The sequence below is a fragment of the Molothrus ater genome, chromosome 5 (assembly GCF_012460135.2).
Source record: "Molothrus ater isolate BHLD 08-10-18 breed brown headed cowbird chromosome 5, BPBGC_Mater_1.1, whole genome shotgun sequence".
Classification (NCBI taxonomy): Eukaryota; Metazoa; Chordata; class Aves; order Passeriformes; family Icteridae; genus Molothrus; species Molothrus ater.
In genome coordinates this window covers 7090897-7105955 of record NC_050482.2, presented here as the reverse complement: position 1 = coordinate 7105955, position 15059 = coordinate 7090897, and the positions used below count along the sequence as shown (strand labels likewise).

General features: G+C 46.3%; 1 protein-coding gene across 1 annotated transcript; it reads left to right on the top strand.

The window, feature by feature from the left end:
- The first annotated feature begins 4624 nt into the window (after window positions 1-4624).
- Window positions 4625-14527, top strand: PHYH (phytanoyl-CoA 2-hydroxylase). Its single transcript, XM_036401540.2, has 9 exons — window positions 4625-4756; window positions 6913-6968; window positions 7731-7841; window positions 7934-8099; window positions 8676-8757; window positions 9696-9877; window positions 10638-10787; window positions 11800-11931; window positions 13524-14527. The coding sequence occupies exons 1-9, from the start codon at window positions 4658-4660 to the stop codon at window positions 13575-13577; spliced, it is 1032 nt and encodes a 343-aa protein (XP_036257433.1). The 5' UTR covers window positions 4625-4657; the 3' UTR covers window positions 13578-14527.
- The last annotated feature ends 532 nt before the right edge of the window (window positions 14528-15059 follow it).

The window sequence follows — 15059 nt, the reverse complement described above, 5'->3', positions numbered from 1 at the left end:
CTGATTTAATTCTTTTTTTTTTCCCTGCTGTTTTGTGATGTTTGTTCTGTTATTTTCTCTGTGGTTGTGGGCAAGACTGTATCGATATAGGTTATTTTAGTTTTAAAAAACCGTAAGTATATCAAATGGGCGCAGAACAGTTGAGTTGTTCTGTATGGGAGTGCATGCAGAAAGGTCAGTTGTAGTTGAAAGTGGCGCTGGATGTGTGTCAATTCCCCTCCGGCAGAAGAAAGTCCCTGTGGGTCGATGCTGTTGGGTTTTCTCACTCGCTGTGATAATGGGTTCATCGGCCAGGTGTGAAACCAACGCTTGTCCTTGCCTGGACGTGCCCGGAATGGCAGAAGGTCCATCTCCAAGGAGGCTGCCTTATCTCTGGACTTGCGGAGGAAGATTTCAGCTATGAGGAAAACCCCTCGGGTGAGCCGATTTAAAAGCTCTCTCCCAGTGCTTCCTGATGGCTGGAATTTACGTCCCAAAGCGCTTCCTGGTGCGCCGCTGAGTGGGTGATAACTTGGGAAGTCCTCTGTGAGCATCACCTTTGTTGACCAAGTTTTATGACTTGTGCTAAATCAGAGATTGTAGATCCCAGTGAGCTATAGGAGGGTATCTTGTAAGGGACTGGCAAGTCCTAAATCCTTCACCGTTAAGCAAAACGCTTAGAGATTCTTCTTAAATGAAAGGGGTTTTGAGATGCTGGTGTCAAAAAGCTGTGAGAAAGCAACAGTGAACAGTTGTTTTTAGTAGCCACGTCATTTATACAAACATGATGTACTTTGTTTGCATACACAGGAATCTGCATGCACCAGCTCCCATCCCTGCTTGTAGAACTCCATCCAAGTTGTGAAAAGAGTGAAGGGAAAAAACCTATCTTTCTTTGAAAAGAAAGCATTTAATAATCGAAATATTCACTAGGCTAATCAATACATCTGATAAGTAGCATATGTTTTTGGAAAGTTTGTAACAGTTGTTGCTCTTTAGTCTGTTGTTTTCCTCAGCGTTTTGCTTTCCCCCCTGCATCCAGGAAAAACAACACTCTTTAAATCTGTGGCAGTAATATAAAGACAGAATAGTTTGGCCATTTTTGTTAGGTATTTTTTGATTTCATATTCTGCTCTAAATTCAGGATTGAAGCTTTTCTAATAATGAGATAATGAAATGTGACTGCTGCAGTGAGAGGGCAGCAAACCTGAGTTGGGTGGGCACGGTGGCTGATATTTAGTGCTTCACTGATGTTTCACTGGAAGTCAGGTGAACAGCTGGGAAGAGCCACCTGAGTCCATGTCTGCATTCTGACCACGAAATGTGATGGCAATGCCTGTGACTGGTGCTGGAAAAGGGGAAAGGTAATAAAACACCCTCTTGTTCAGCCCTTTGGTAGGTGTTTTTCCCAGCTAGGGTGGTCTTGAGGGAGAATGGGAACCGTTTTGGGAGCTGTGGACACCAATAAGAGCACCATGTCCATGAGGGAGACTTCTCCTTTCTGGCTCACTGGCACTGCAAGAGCCAACCACAGCTGGGGCTCTTACGCTCTCTGCTCAGAGCACTGGCGGATCCAGCTGTCTCTGGTATCTCCAAAGGGATGTGTCAATAAGGAATGGGTGGGCACCCCCAGCTGAGAAGTTTGGGACAGCTGCAGAGAAGCCTGGCAGTAGCTCCTCCTTGGAATTCAGCAGGGGCCAGGAACTAAAGCAAAGCCCAAGGCAGAGAAGTCATGGAGACCCTTGACCCTTTCCATATCCTTTGTCACTATGCCCCTTGTTTTGTTCTCTGATTAATCCATATCTCCCTTTCCCTCCTTCTCCCTTCTACCATCCATAGAAGCCCTTCTTGACTCTTCTGGTGATGAGAAATGAACCTGCATGTTGGTGGTGGATTTTGTTGTTATTGTCTCATCAACATCTGTTTTTCCTGGCACCTCAGTTAAAAAAGCTAATTTTGCTGAGTTGGAGCAGCTGCCACTTCTCACCACAGTAAATTAAGCTTTCAGAAGACCTCATCTTTGGAATTACAGTTCTGATCATAATGTGGATTTTAATAGTCAATTGAGATGCTTATTAAATTATAAGACTGTGCATTAGGAATGTTCCTGTGCTGCTGGAGGAATCTCAATCGTTTAGTTTTTATTAGTTTTGTGATTTAATGAACAGAAAACATTAAAACAAAAAGCCAAATGCAAACCATCTGTATAAAAATGTTCTATAAAATTCAGGAAACTGACAGACATAGCTGTAAAAGTACTTTGCAAAGACACAGCCTCTCTTAAATGCCATCCATTTTAATACAATGATTAATGCCACCATCATTTTCCTTAACAAAGAAAATTTCTGCCTTGTTTCTTTTACTGGGTTCATGACATTCAGCCTGTATTTCAGTGATGCTATCAATGGATTTGAAAATTATTCACTCTGGACTGTTTAGATGCAAAGGATGGAGTTGTTTTTTGTTTTTTTTTTAGGTGTCCACACATTTCTAATTCCAGGGGGTGTGGCTACACCACCAGCCGCCTCCTGTCACTGCGTGGTGCCGGCAGTGGCCGAGATCGATCTTTTGTTGTGTTCAAGTTCGATCCCTCAGCAGGAGGGTACAAATACAGGGCAATGACCTCAGCCACCCGCTGCTCCTGCCAAGGTGGGCGGGGTGTCCTCAATTCTTCGCTGTGTGGTAGAATACACCAGGGCAGTCCAGCGACACGGGAGTCACTGGTATGGAGATTGCCAGAGAGGCTGTATGTAATTAGGAATAATAGTCTTTAATGCACAGAGATATTGGGGATTTTTGAGGCTCTTCTTGTTTAAAAATGCATATATTAGGAAAGGGTTCTTCATCCAGAGTATGGTTGGGCACTGGGACAGGCTCCACAGGGAAGTGGTCACAGACCAAGGCTGACAGAGATCACGCAGCCTTTGGACAACATTCTCAGGCACAGGGTGGGATTCTTTGCTTGTCTTGTGCTGGACTTCAGGAGTAGGACTGATGGTTCTTGTGGGTCCTTTCCAACTCAGGATGTTCTATGATTCTATATATATATTTATGTACGTGTGTATTATGTATATACAAAAGCATATTAGTTCTCCTAAATCAGTACAGCCAAATCCATACTTTTTGTTCATTTTTTACAGGTATGAAAGACACCTTTGCATAAAATGCTGTCAAACATGTACCTGTGGAAGAAATATCTACATTGCAAACAGGTCCATGCCACAATAGGCGTGTGTAGTATTATTCTGCTTCATCTTTTTGATAGGGCTTTTACCTAAACTTTGCAACACATGAGGATTTATTGAGGTTCCTGTTTCAGTTTGGATTGTGAAAGCAATTGCAGCATAGATCTAAATTATATATAGGCCTTTCAATGCAGTTATAATTAGGAGTTCAGTAATAAAGCTATTTTTTTTCTGTTCCCTCTCACTAGTTTGATTTGAGGGACTTTTATTAACTTTGTTTTCTTATGACTAAGAGTTTTCCTATGGCTCAGGAGTCAAAAGTCTGATTTTATTGGCAATGAAGGGTGCTGTCACTGTTGCTGCTGTTGTACTTTCACAGTGCCTGTACTCTTACCTCTGTGACTACACCAAATCGTTTAGAGAGGGTTTTTTCCTGGGTTCCCATACCTCTGTGACTACACCAAATCGTTTAGAGAGGGTTTTTTCCTGGGTTCCCAACCTTGTTTGTCCCATTTCCGTGAACAGCCTGTTCTGTTACGCCCCTGAAGGGAGTGACTCCACCAAGGATACTGTAAGAGCCATAAACACGAATGCACCACAGACCAGAGCAGTTCATAAACCTGCTGTAGTTTATTTAAATCAACGGGAGTTTTGCCTCTGAGTTTTAAAGGGAACCAGCTTTATACAGGTTATGTACAGAAACCCTTTCTACCCATGCCTTGGCTTCTGTTCATCTGCAGCACTGACAGGAAGCTTAATGTATTGACAGCTGAGTTTTTGATCTACCAACATGTCAGCCCAGATTCCAGCAAAACCTGTTGCAGAATGGGAGTTGAACTTCCTAAAGCAGCTGTAAGCAGAATTTTGCTGCACACTGTCATCATTGGCCTGCCTGGATCTACAGGAGACTTGTGATGGGAACAGGGCCTGGAGTGCTCGTGAACAAGGGTTTTATGGACAACCCGGCAGGTGTGAGATCTCTTTTCACACTGAGGCCACAAGAATCTCTCCAAAGGTTTTCATGCATGAATGAGGTGAACTCTGACGGTCTCCTTAGAGACGCGAGATAAGGCATCGATCCATGCCGGCCTCAGGAGCGCATTGTGCCAAGCGCTGCTCTCCACACGGGGCTGATGTAATTCACTGCTGGCAGAGAGCGGGAAAATGAGGGGAAGCGGGAGGACAAACACAAAGAAATCCGCACGGAAAATTCCAAGCTCTCCGCACGCCTGGCCCTGGCCTCCCTCAGGCCCTTTCCCCGCGGCTCCGGCGCTCTGAGGGCGCCGGGTCCCTCACGGCCGCCTCCCGCCCCGCACACTCCTCGCACCACGGAGCCCGGCGGGACCCGGGCTCTGAGGGCTCCCGGCTCCGCCCTGGCTTCCCTCAGGCCCTTCCCACCGCCGTCCCGTGCCTCCCGGCTGAGCCGGGGCTCTGAGCATGCGGCGGCTCCGGCTCCGCCCTGGCCGGGATAGCGCTGAGGCCGCCCGGGCGTCATGGAGCGGCTCGGGGAGCGGCTGGGGGAGCGCTCGGCGGTCCGGCTGGACACCATCCTGCGGCACCTCTCCCCGCGGCCGGCAGCGGCCCCGGCTCCTGTATCCTTCTGCTGTGGGATCGGGATGGGGCGGCAGCAGCGCGTTGGCCCCCCGTGGGTCGGGGCTCCGCTTCCCCCAGCCCGGCGCGCTTTGCCCCTCGCTCCGCCGCCCTTGTGGGCCCGTGCTGTGTCCGACAGGGACACCGGGCTGGCAGGGACGCACGGGGCGATCCTGCCCTGTGCCTGGTGCTGGAGGACAGCGCTTGCTGGCAGCCCCGACTGGAATATCGGGGTCAGTAGCTGACCCACGCCAAGGCCTCTCCCCGAGCTTCAGCCCCGCAGGCTGTGGGGAGCCGTGGATCCTGGCAGTGCCCCCCAGCACCCAGCCAGGGGCTTCCCTGCAGCGAATTCTCCTCCTAGAGATTCAACTCCGCATGACTTAGAAGTTGCACGGCAAGTCACAGGTTTCGTTGAAAGGTACACCCTGGGCTGGTAGAGCAGCAGCAGGAAAAACATCAAGGTTTGGTTTGTGAGTGGGATCCGAGGTGGAAATGGCTGCCAACATAAGGCAAAGGAAGCCTGGGTAGAAATAAGTTTTTGCGTTGATATGTCCCGTGGTTCCAGAAGTTAAGTGGAGTCTGCTTGCTGAGAATATTTTTAAAGCTGCTGTCATAAATGTTGCTTTTAAAAGCTTTTTCACAGAGCAGAATACTGACAAGTTACCTCTGAATTGTAATAGATAGAAAAGGATGTGATCAAACAGGATGTAGAAGTCCTCAAATCGATTAAAAATATGAAGGCAGATGGATAGTTGTTGACTCAGACTGGCATAACACAAGTAGGAACACAAAATTAGGAATAAATTATCAGAAAAACACCCTGGTTGTAACATAGAGGAAGTAGGGAGAGGTGCTGCACAACCTGTTTGTGTTTAAATCTGGGTCATGATGCAAATAGCTTTGGACCAAAACCGACTAAGCTGGGCTGGAGCAAGAAAGGTGTGTGGGTAATGTAAATTACAGACTAATAAGAATGATTTATTTGATACATCAGATGGTACATCAATTCACTGGTTTTGTTTTAATATCTGTGTCTCATGGTTTCAGTTGTCCAGGCAGCCCAGACTTGTCCTCTGAATGTTGCAAAGTGTCCAGAGGAAAACCAGTGAGAGGAAAAGGCAGGGAGGAAGGTGCTGAAATGGAGTCCAGCACTGGGTGGGCTTGTCTGCCGTCCCCCTGCTGGGGAGGTGGAGGTGCTGAGGAGGGTCCCATGCTGGGGTTCAGCCGGTGCCTGTGTCTCCATCAGCTGTCTGTGGACATTAAGGATCAGGAGTCCCATATTCACTGAAATTAGGCCTGAAATGTGTGTGGAGCACTGGTGCCCTCAGTTGGGGGATTCCTTGCTCTGGGAGCTGCTGTGGCAGCAGGTCCCCCATGTTCTTCTCTCTGTCTTCCACCCACTTCCCAGCACCTTTTCCTCCCTCTGGCTCATCATGTTTTGCCACACGTTTTTGCATGTGTTGTTCTTCTCCCGCTCTATGTGACCCATGACAAGATAATGTTTAAGCTTCCTGGTGTGGGGACACAACTGCTGTGATGAAACTTATTTCTCATTCCCAAAGCATTCATGGTTTTATGAGCAGTAGAGGAAAGTCAGTGGTTTTCATAAAACCCTGAAGCAAACGTGCATGTGCAGACCAAAAGATCAGTGTGAAAATGCTAATTTTTGTTATGGATGACACTTCAATACCATGCATAAAGCTCTTGTGAGGCTTCTTGAGCAAGTAGGGTTTAATTGCCCTGTTGATGAGAATGTTGTCTCTGCATAAGAGAAAATAAAAAGCTTTTTAAAAACCTGTTGAAATGACTTGAAGTGGAGGACAAGCCTAAAGCTCTCCTCTGTTCCTGCCATCCCTGTCATTTGGAAGGGACCTGATCTCTGCAGTAACTGGAGAGATGGTGAGGGTTTGCAACACTCTCTGAGAACATGAAACCTCAGGTTTACTCCTATTGCTTTATTGTTTTAGATTCTTTTCATTTATAGAATATTTTTATTATAATTTATTATGATAGAAGCAAAATTAACAAGAACATGGATTGAGTGTCCAGCACAGCACCTGCCTTTAAGATGAGCAGCACTGTAGGATCGAGGACTCATACCTGTACATAATGTTCTAATCTTTTTGCTTGATTGTATATTCCTTATTTCCCACCCCAGATAAGCAATCCTACTTCAGCCCAAGTCACTGTTGCTCCTCATTCAGGGAGGTTTTGGTAAGCTCCATCTTCCTTGGTAGAGATGAAAGCAAAACAACCTTCAGAGCTCAGCTCTCTCTTCCCCTGTTGGGAAGGATGAAAGTTTGACAAGAAAGTCTCACAGATATGTGTGCTTAGCAGAAAGATTTTTAAATGTAGAGTCTGATGAAGGAATAGAGATGGAAGCAAGTTTTGATATAGAAGAAAAGAATTGCTGAGCCAGTCTTACTGGATAACCAAGGAGGCAAAGGGTGTGTTAGTTAGAAGGGGTTCTTATGGCTTAGAGCAAAGGATGAACCCACCTCAAACAAGAAGATGTTTTTAGCAAGCAGAAAGATAGCACAGGCAAACAAGTCAGCAAAGCTACAAGTAGAAAAAAGGTCTCAGAATTTTCCACTGCAAGAAAACTGAAAAACAACTTCTAGCTTAAACTGTAATGTACTAACTTTTAGTGATTGGAGAATAGTAACATGAATATGGTAATTGCAGTAGTTATGATTGGCTATAGATAAAAGTTAAGGTATAGATTGGTTCTGCTGTATTAAGATGCTCAGCAAAGAAAAGGATATAATGCAATGTAACCAAAACCAGAGGGTCTGGAGCTGACAGCTGTAGGCACAGGCTCTGTCACCCACAACCCTGGACTGCTGTAACTCTTGGATGGAATAAACTGCATTTTGGAGAGCCCCTGGAGTCCCACATCCCTCATTTCAGCTCTTACATTCCCCCAAGCACATGTGTGGGTCACTAGGTGTGGTTCATGTGTCCCTTGTGTCCCAGCTACACCCTGGACAACGATGTGCTGAGCAGGGAGCAGAGGCAGTTCTATGAGGACAATGGGTACCTGCTCATCAGGAACCTCGTGTCTGACCAGGACATCGAGCGCTTCAGGTACCAGGCACTTGCCTGACGGTCTGGGGAGAGCTCTGGGGAGCTGGAGATCCTTGGGTTCTTCCAACATGGATGTTCCCTCTGGTTTGCAGGAAGGAGTTCACCAGGATCTGCAAAAGAGAGGTGAAGCCACCAGGAGTTATGATTATGAAGGATGAGTCCCAGAAGTCCCAGTTTGGTCAGTCTGAAAGCGTGGTTAATAAAGTGCAGGACTTCCAGGAAGATGAAGAGCTGTTCAGATACTGCACTCTGCCTGAGGTAAAACAAACAAAGGGTGCTGGTGGTGGAAGAGCCTGTATGGAGGTATCTGACCCTGCAGGCCACTCCCATAAACACACAAGTGAGGAAGGAAGATAAGTCAGCTTTTAAGAGTGAGCAGGGGATGGATGGAGGTTGGGGCAGAAGACCTGAAGCAGTGCTGCTCTGCCCCTGGTGTGGAACCAGTCAGGAATGTGACTTGGCCAAACCATGCCAGGCAGATCAGCCACATGTTCTGACTGTGTTTCATCCAGGCAAACATCTGTCCCTGGGCAGGTCCAGCCTTGCAGCCAAAATTCATGTGGCAGATACAGCTCTGTGGGGATAGCCTCCCCATCTTTTCCATCCCTCTCAGCAGCCTGCAGCACCATCTTCCCTCTTGGCATCCTCCCACCATTCCCATTTGTGTGCCAAGCCAGATCCTGCCTCCTGTCCTGCATCCCTCCATCCTTCCCAACCTCCTCCTCCTGTACCCTTGTCCTCAGCCAAACATCCAGCTCCCAGTGCTTCCTCAGCAATATTTCTTCTTGTTTTTCATGTTTCTGATTTCTTTTCCTAATGTTTTTGTCTTTGTAGATCCTCAAATATGTTGAGTGCTTCACAGGGCCAAACATCATGGCAATGCACACCATGCTGATAAATAAACTTCCAGATTCTGGTAAGGAAAACTTGGATTAGTGGAAAATGGATGAATTATTGTGTGCATGCCAGAATTGAACTTAGTATTTTAGAAAAGCTGTGAAAAAAAATGAAACCCAAATAACATTGAAAATTTACAAAGCCATTTTGGTGATAGTTTGTTTTCTTTTTACCTTGGTTTAATGAGACAAGATGAGAAAACACAGGAGAGTTTTTGAGGCTGCACAAAGTCTAAGTAGTATGGCAAATGAGGCAAGTAGAAATATCCTACTGTATCTATTTAAGGAGCAAAATCAATGGCCAAATAAGTATATAAATTATATATAAAAGGTTCTTCTGGTGTGAATGATGTTTCCATTTCCATGAGGGGAAAATAATAAGCAAAACTTCAAGAATATTTATTTATGTTTAGACTTCATGGAAGAGAGCCTCTAGGGCAGAGACTCTCTGTGGGGACTGCAGTCCATAAACTGAGATTTTTTTTTCCCCTCTTTTAAAGAAAAAGCTAAATAAGCATGAGCAGGGTGTGCAGCACAGACAGGGTTGGTTCTGCTTGCATCACAGCAGTACATCCAGTGCCTGCAGAGAGCACAGCTGTTGGAAGGGCTTTGTGCTCAGGAGGTTTGTGCAACACTGTGCTGGTTAATGATCTCAAAACTGCAGAGCAGCCGAAATGAGTGATGAAAAATGTGTGCTGGTGGTAAAGACCAGCAAAAGGAGCCTTCTGAGGGGTCACAGGCTAAGCAGCTTTCACTGTGTGACCCAAGAGCCACCACCATGGTCCATTTTGGGCTGGGATGGCAGCTTGGCTTGGCTTCCCTGGCTGGGCTGGAGCAGGGCACTGAGTACACCAAGTGTCTCCAGCAGGAAGCAGCAGCTCCTGGGATGTGCCACAGTGGTTTAGCAGGAGAAGGCTGTGTCACACTGATGAGCTGGAGGTTTCTGTCTGTGTTGCAGAGCAGCAGACCTTCCTGCACCCCATGCATCAGGACCTGCACTATTTCCCCTTCCGGCCCGCGTCCCGCATCGTGTGCGCCTGGACCGCCATGGAGAGGGCTCACCAGGACAATGGCTGCCTGGTCGTGCAGCCAGGGACACACAGGACAGCCCTGAAGCCTCATGGTTATCCTCAGTGGGAGGTAGGGAGTCATGGAGGGCTTAGGAAGGGGATGTGTTTCGGCTGGGAAGGACTCACTGTAGGGGGAGCATGTGCAGGTCAGAACTGAGGTTTTCAGTGACTTTTTTTTTCTGTTTATGCCAATACTGACATTGATTTGGGAGAGAGTTTCTTGCATGACCTCACTCCACGTGACAAGGGTGGATTTGCCTCTGTTCCACCTTCACCTGGAAAATGTCCAGCACGTTGTGGCATGACAGTATAAACACATGCCAGCATTTTCCACTGCCCTTGCCAAGTGTGAGGGCTCTGCCTCTCCTGTCAGCTTGTTCCTGCCTGGCAGCATGTGTACTGTCCCAAAGAGGAGAAGTGTGACAGTAAACAGCTGGATGGAATGAAATACCAAGTGATACCTTCCTCTTAAGAGTGTGTGTTTCCTGGCCTGGCCTGTCACTGGTGATGGTTATACCAGGAGCAGAAGGCTGGACTCCAGCAGTGGCATCAGGCCACCCTTGTGGGGTTTCCCAGTGCTCTTCTCTGTTCTCTCCAGCTGAGAATGTCTTTGTCCAAATCCAGCTGCAGAAAATACAGAAAGTGTCATTTTTCTGTATGTCAGGCTTGAGGTAGAAGGACTAGTAGGCAATAGTCAGATTTTTAGCTTGGCATGTGGAATATTCTCTCCAGGGGAAAGCAGATCCGTAGCTGTCCCTGCTGTGCTCTGAGAATCAGCACTTCCTCTAATTCTAGCTGAGTGATTTCAGTTCAGCCTTTTTCTTTCCTAGGGTAAAACCAACAAACTTTTCCATGGGCTGCTTGATGAGGATGAGAAGATTCCCAAGGTTCACCTTGTCATGGAGAAGGGAGACACAGTGTTCTTCCACCCCCTGCTCATTCATGGCTCTGGGATAAACAGGACATCAGGTTTTCGAAAGGTAGGAAAACATCTCTTGATACAATTTTTTATATTCTTAAATTTTTAAAACAAAATTATCCAACTGTCCCTCTATTTTTATCCCTCACCCCCTTCGAATCCTTTCTCATTTCATGAATATGTGGATGAATGTTTTAAAGAGTTTTTATCTTCCTAATATACTTCAGCACTCTCTTGTTTATTTATTATTTTATTTTTAAACATCTGTCTTCTGTAAGAAGAGCACGCTGTGCAGCTGCTTGGGAAAAACAGAACAGGAGTAGAAATTAGATGTTGAATCTACATTTAAATTAAAGCCTGTCTGGCTCAACTTGCTTTTCTGAAAGTTCCCTTTCAGCTGTCCCAGATATCAGGACTTTACCTAATCTTTTTTCCCTGTCTTCTTGGTATCCCATCTCTGGATAACATGAGTCTCCATCATTCAATAAATAATATTTATTTATATGATTATACAACCTATTTTTCTATAAAAGATTTGTTGACATGCATGATTCTTTAACTGAAACAGGCAAAAGTGCCCTCCTTTGGAGGCCTGGTCCTGTCTCAGGAGGGATTCATCCAGGCACTGCAGCATGGGCTGCTGTTTTTACTTTGGATTTCCTGTTGTGTGGCCTATTCTTTCAGCCCCTGTGGCAGTTTGTTGGTGGATTCAAAATAAGTGGGTTGTGACCCTCTGGGTGCAGGAACTAAGAGCCCTTAGAGCACACACAGGTCTGCCCCAGCCCTGGCTCTCCCTATTTCCACTCCAGCTGCTGATACTCTGAGATCAAGTAGTAGAGCTCATGCTGAGGGAGTGAGGGGGAGAAGGGAGGGAAGAAGAGGGAGAGAAGGAAGTCAGCAGCAAGAGTTTCCTCCAAGGGGACACTCTCTAGAGCTCTTGGAAAGGAGGAAGGGTTTTGCTGGCATGATCTGTAAGGAAGGAGTGATGTGCCCACAATCTGGAATGCATGAGTTTTTTCCCAGCAGTTGTTTGTCTCAGTGTGACAGTGACTGACACCCATTTCCTCACACAGAGCATCAGCTGCCACTTTGCCAGCTCCGAGTGTCACTACATTGATGTCAAGAACACAACTCAGGAGCACCTGGAGAAGGAGCTGCAGGAAATGGTTTGCAAGAAATACAATGCAACTTCTGTGGAGCTCAAGGTGAGACTTGGCTCAGTGCCCTTTGTTACAAACCAGGTCAGTTCCCTTTCCCAAGTCTCTGCTGTGGCACATTGGTGCTCTTTGCTATGCCTTGCGTGGCAGATCTGGCTGTACCAGGCAGAGGTGCTTGGCAGGATGAAAGACCTGATGTTCAGAGGATGACTGGCAGGCTTTTTTTGGGGCCTTTTTCCTCATAATGCCTTGTTCACTGGCAGCCTCTTCACATACCATGATCTCCAGAAATTCCTTCAGAAGCTCTGCTTGTAAATAAAAAATGTGGTCATTTGCCCTGAATTCAAAACTATAAATTGGAATAAATTCAGTGCTTGTCCAGTTTTTATGTCCACAGTTTTTACAGTCTCCCCTCCCCCAATGGTTGGTGGATTTTCCTTTTAAAACAAACAGCCACATCTGATCACAATAACAAATGGATTTTTTTTTTTGTTTAAATATAATCCCACATCAGTTGTTTATACTCGAGGCTATAGCAGGTTTGTCAGCAGTGATACATATCTGCCTCAAAAAAAATGGGACTATTGGACTCTTGCTGAATAACTGAGACCATTGAGTAAAACAGAAAGCAAATGTAAATTCTTCAGGGATCCAGCCACTGGAAGAAAAATAAGCCTTGTTACTGAGGTGAAAATGTTCTGAATATCTTAATCCACAGCAGTTCCCAAGCGTGTGCAAAGCCAGTATCAAGGCAGTTAAGTCCAGATGTAAAAGCAGCAATTTTATTTTAAAATGTACTTGTTTTACAATATCTAGGGCTTTCTGGAGGGGGGAACTTTCTTTTTCACTGTCACTGCAGGCCCCCAGCCAGGTATTAATTAGCATTGACTCCATGGTTCTCAGGAGGCTGATCAATCACTTTATTATACTATACTTACTAAGAAACCCATCACCCTTATAGACAGATTCAGGTGCACCCAACTGGTCCTTCAATCCAAACACCATCCCCACTGGCCAATCAAGAAACCACCCTTTGGTAAACAAACCTCCATTACACATTCCCCACGTTCACAACAACAGATGGAGCAAGTGAAGATAAGAATTGTTTATCATTCTTTTCTCTGATCTTCTCCCAGCCTTTCCCAGGACAATGCCTGGGAAAGTTGTGCCTGTTGCTGTCTGTGGCCAGAGAGCTGCTGCCACATGTCACCCTTGCTGGTTTTGTGTTGTTCTGTGTGTTTCCCCCCAGTGTGCCTGGGTGTGGTGGGGTGCCCAGCTGCGTTTTGCAATCTGATCTTTCATGGCTCTAAAGTCACAGCTTGCTTGGCTTTCAGTTCCTGGGGTTATTTAGGTGCTTGGTGAAATCCAAAGGGATGTGTAGTGAGGCTCTCTCCTTCCCCTGAGTGGAAATGAGGTTGTTCTTACAAACCCCAGAGAAGTCTCTGTGTTTTGTGTAGCTTTAAGGATTGTTTTTAGCCAGAGTTGGAGTTTTCTCCCAGAGGAGTGCCTACATCTTATTTCACCTTCACAAGATGATCAGAACTAAGTAATCCTCTACTTTCATCTGTGTAAACTGAAATCCTGGTCACTCTTTTCTGGCCCTCAAGGTGCTTTTTCTTTGTCTCATTTTTGTTTTGAAGGATATTTGGAACTTCCGAGCACGGCTTGTGCAAGGGGAAAGAATCAACCTGTAGAAGAGCAGGATGCAAAACATGGCCCTGAGAATGAGCTTCTCTGAGGGAAGAACACAGAATTCTGGGCAGGCAGAATTCCCTTTGTTGACCTCTGTAATGGTAACTTAGCCAAATGCTGCACTGCAAAATCGTTCTATGCTAATTCAGAATAATTGCACTGAGCTTGGGCAGCTGATGTGTGTCAAAGGAAACCTAACCTAGAAAAACAGATTTGCTGCAGGTGTCTTAGACAATCGAAGAATCAGAGTCTTGAAAGAACACTTTGATTTTCTTGGTGTTTTCATTCTTGATTCTTAAAAGTTTTTAACATGACACAGCTTTAGAATGATGCTATACCAATATAGGATTTTATGCAAGAATTTCCAGTATTTCCAACTTACTTTCCTGTGCCAAAAAAAAAAAAACAAACATCAGTTTCAGACAAGCCCTGAGTGACGTGGGGAGTTACTAGTGTAGCTGATGAAGATGTGGGTGTTGGTACCAGCACAAACAATGGTGTAAGGAAGTGGCTAAAGAGAAAGCAGCAACCACTCACAGAGAAAATTGGGATTCATGGACAGGAATATGATTGCTGGCAGAGCTCCTCAAGCATGGCTTGGTGTGGCATCATACCTGACCAGGCAGCTCTGGCACAGTGAAATATGAGTCTGACAGTGTTGGGAGCTACTGGGCCAACCAAGCAGCCTCCAACTGGCCTTGCACAACTGATCCAAGGCTGTGTGAAGTGGGGGAATACTTTGAGTCTGGAGGTCTGGGAAAAGGAGCCTTTTGCTGCTGCCAGGTTGAGGAAGTGTTTGGATGCTCCCCGGGATGCAGTGGTGGCAGGGTGGAGTGATGCACACTGAAATTATCCTCTTGCCTTTGACAGTGTTTTTCCTGGCTTTCTGAAAGATTCTTTCGCTTTCAGAATCTATTTTTTGAAATAAAGAATAAACCAGAGCAAAACTGCACTTGAGGGCTGTGTTGTGTCATTGCTGCTGCTCAGAAACTGGTGCTGGGGATGTTGAACACCCCAGTGCAAAGCATCAGCCCTCAGCTTGTTTCCACTCCCCCCAGCCCACCCAAAAAAGGACCAAAGGCAGCAGTGATGGGCTCTTGTGGCACCTTCTGCCTTGTTTTGTGATTCTTCATCTTCGTGCAGCATCTCTAGGTTTTCTTGTTTGTTTTTTAAAGGTGAGGTTTGAGCACAGTTAAGTGTTGGTCCTGCACCCTTGGTGCTGGAGTGAGGTATCAGGGCTGTGGTTCCCTCCTGGAGGCAGCCATAAGCTGTCAGCAGCCTCTGGTTTGACCACAGCACCAAGAAGTCTGATCAGGGGTCACTTAGGACAGACCCCCCAGCCCGGCTCCGTGGGTGATTTTGGGTGTCCTGCTTTCCCATGCCCTCTATAACCCTGGCACTGATCACTCCTGTGGAGAGCAAGGGCCCAGGTGAGTGATTCCTGTGAGTTGGAGATCCCTCTGGTGGCTTTGCTGAGTCCCTTC

Coding starts and splice junctions, on each gene's coding strand:
- PHYH (XM_036401540.2), top strand. CDS start 4,658: ATGGAGCGGCTCGGGGAGCGGCTGGGGGAGCGCTCGGCGGTCCGGCTG. Junction 4,757..6,912: donor CGGCAGCGGCCCCGGCTCCT/GTATCCTTCTGC, acceptor TTCCCACCCCAG/ATAAGCAATCCTACTTCAGC. Junction 11,932..13,523: donor CAACTTCTGTGGAGCTCAAG/GTGAGACTTGGC, acceptor TTTGTTTTGAAG/GATATTTGGAACTTCCGAGC.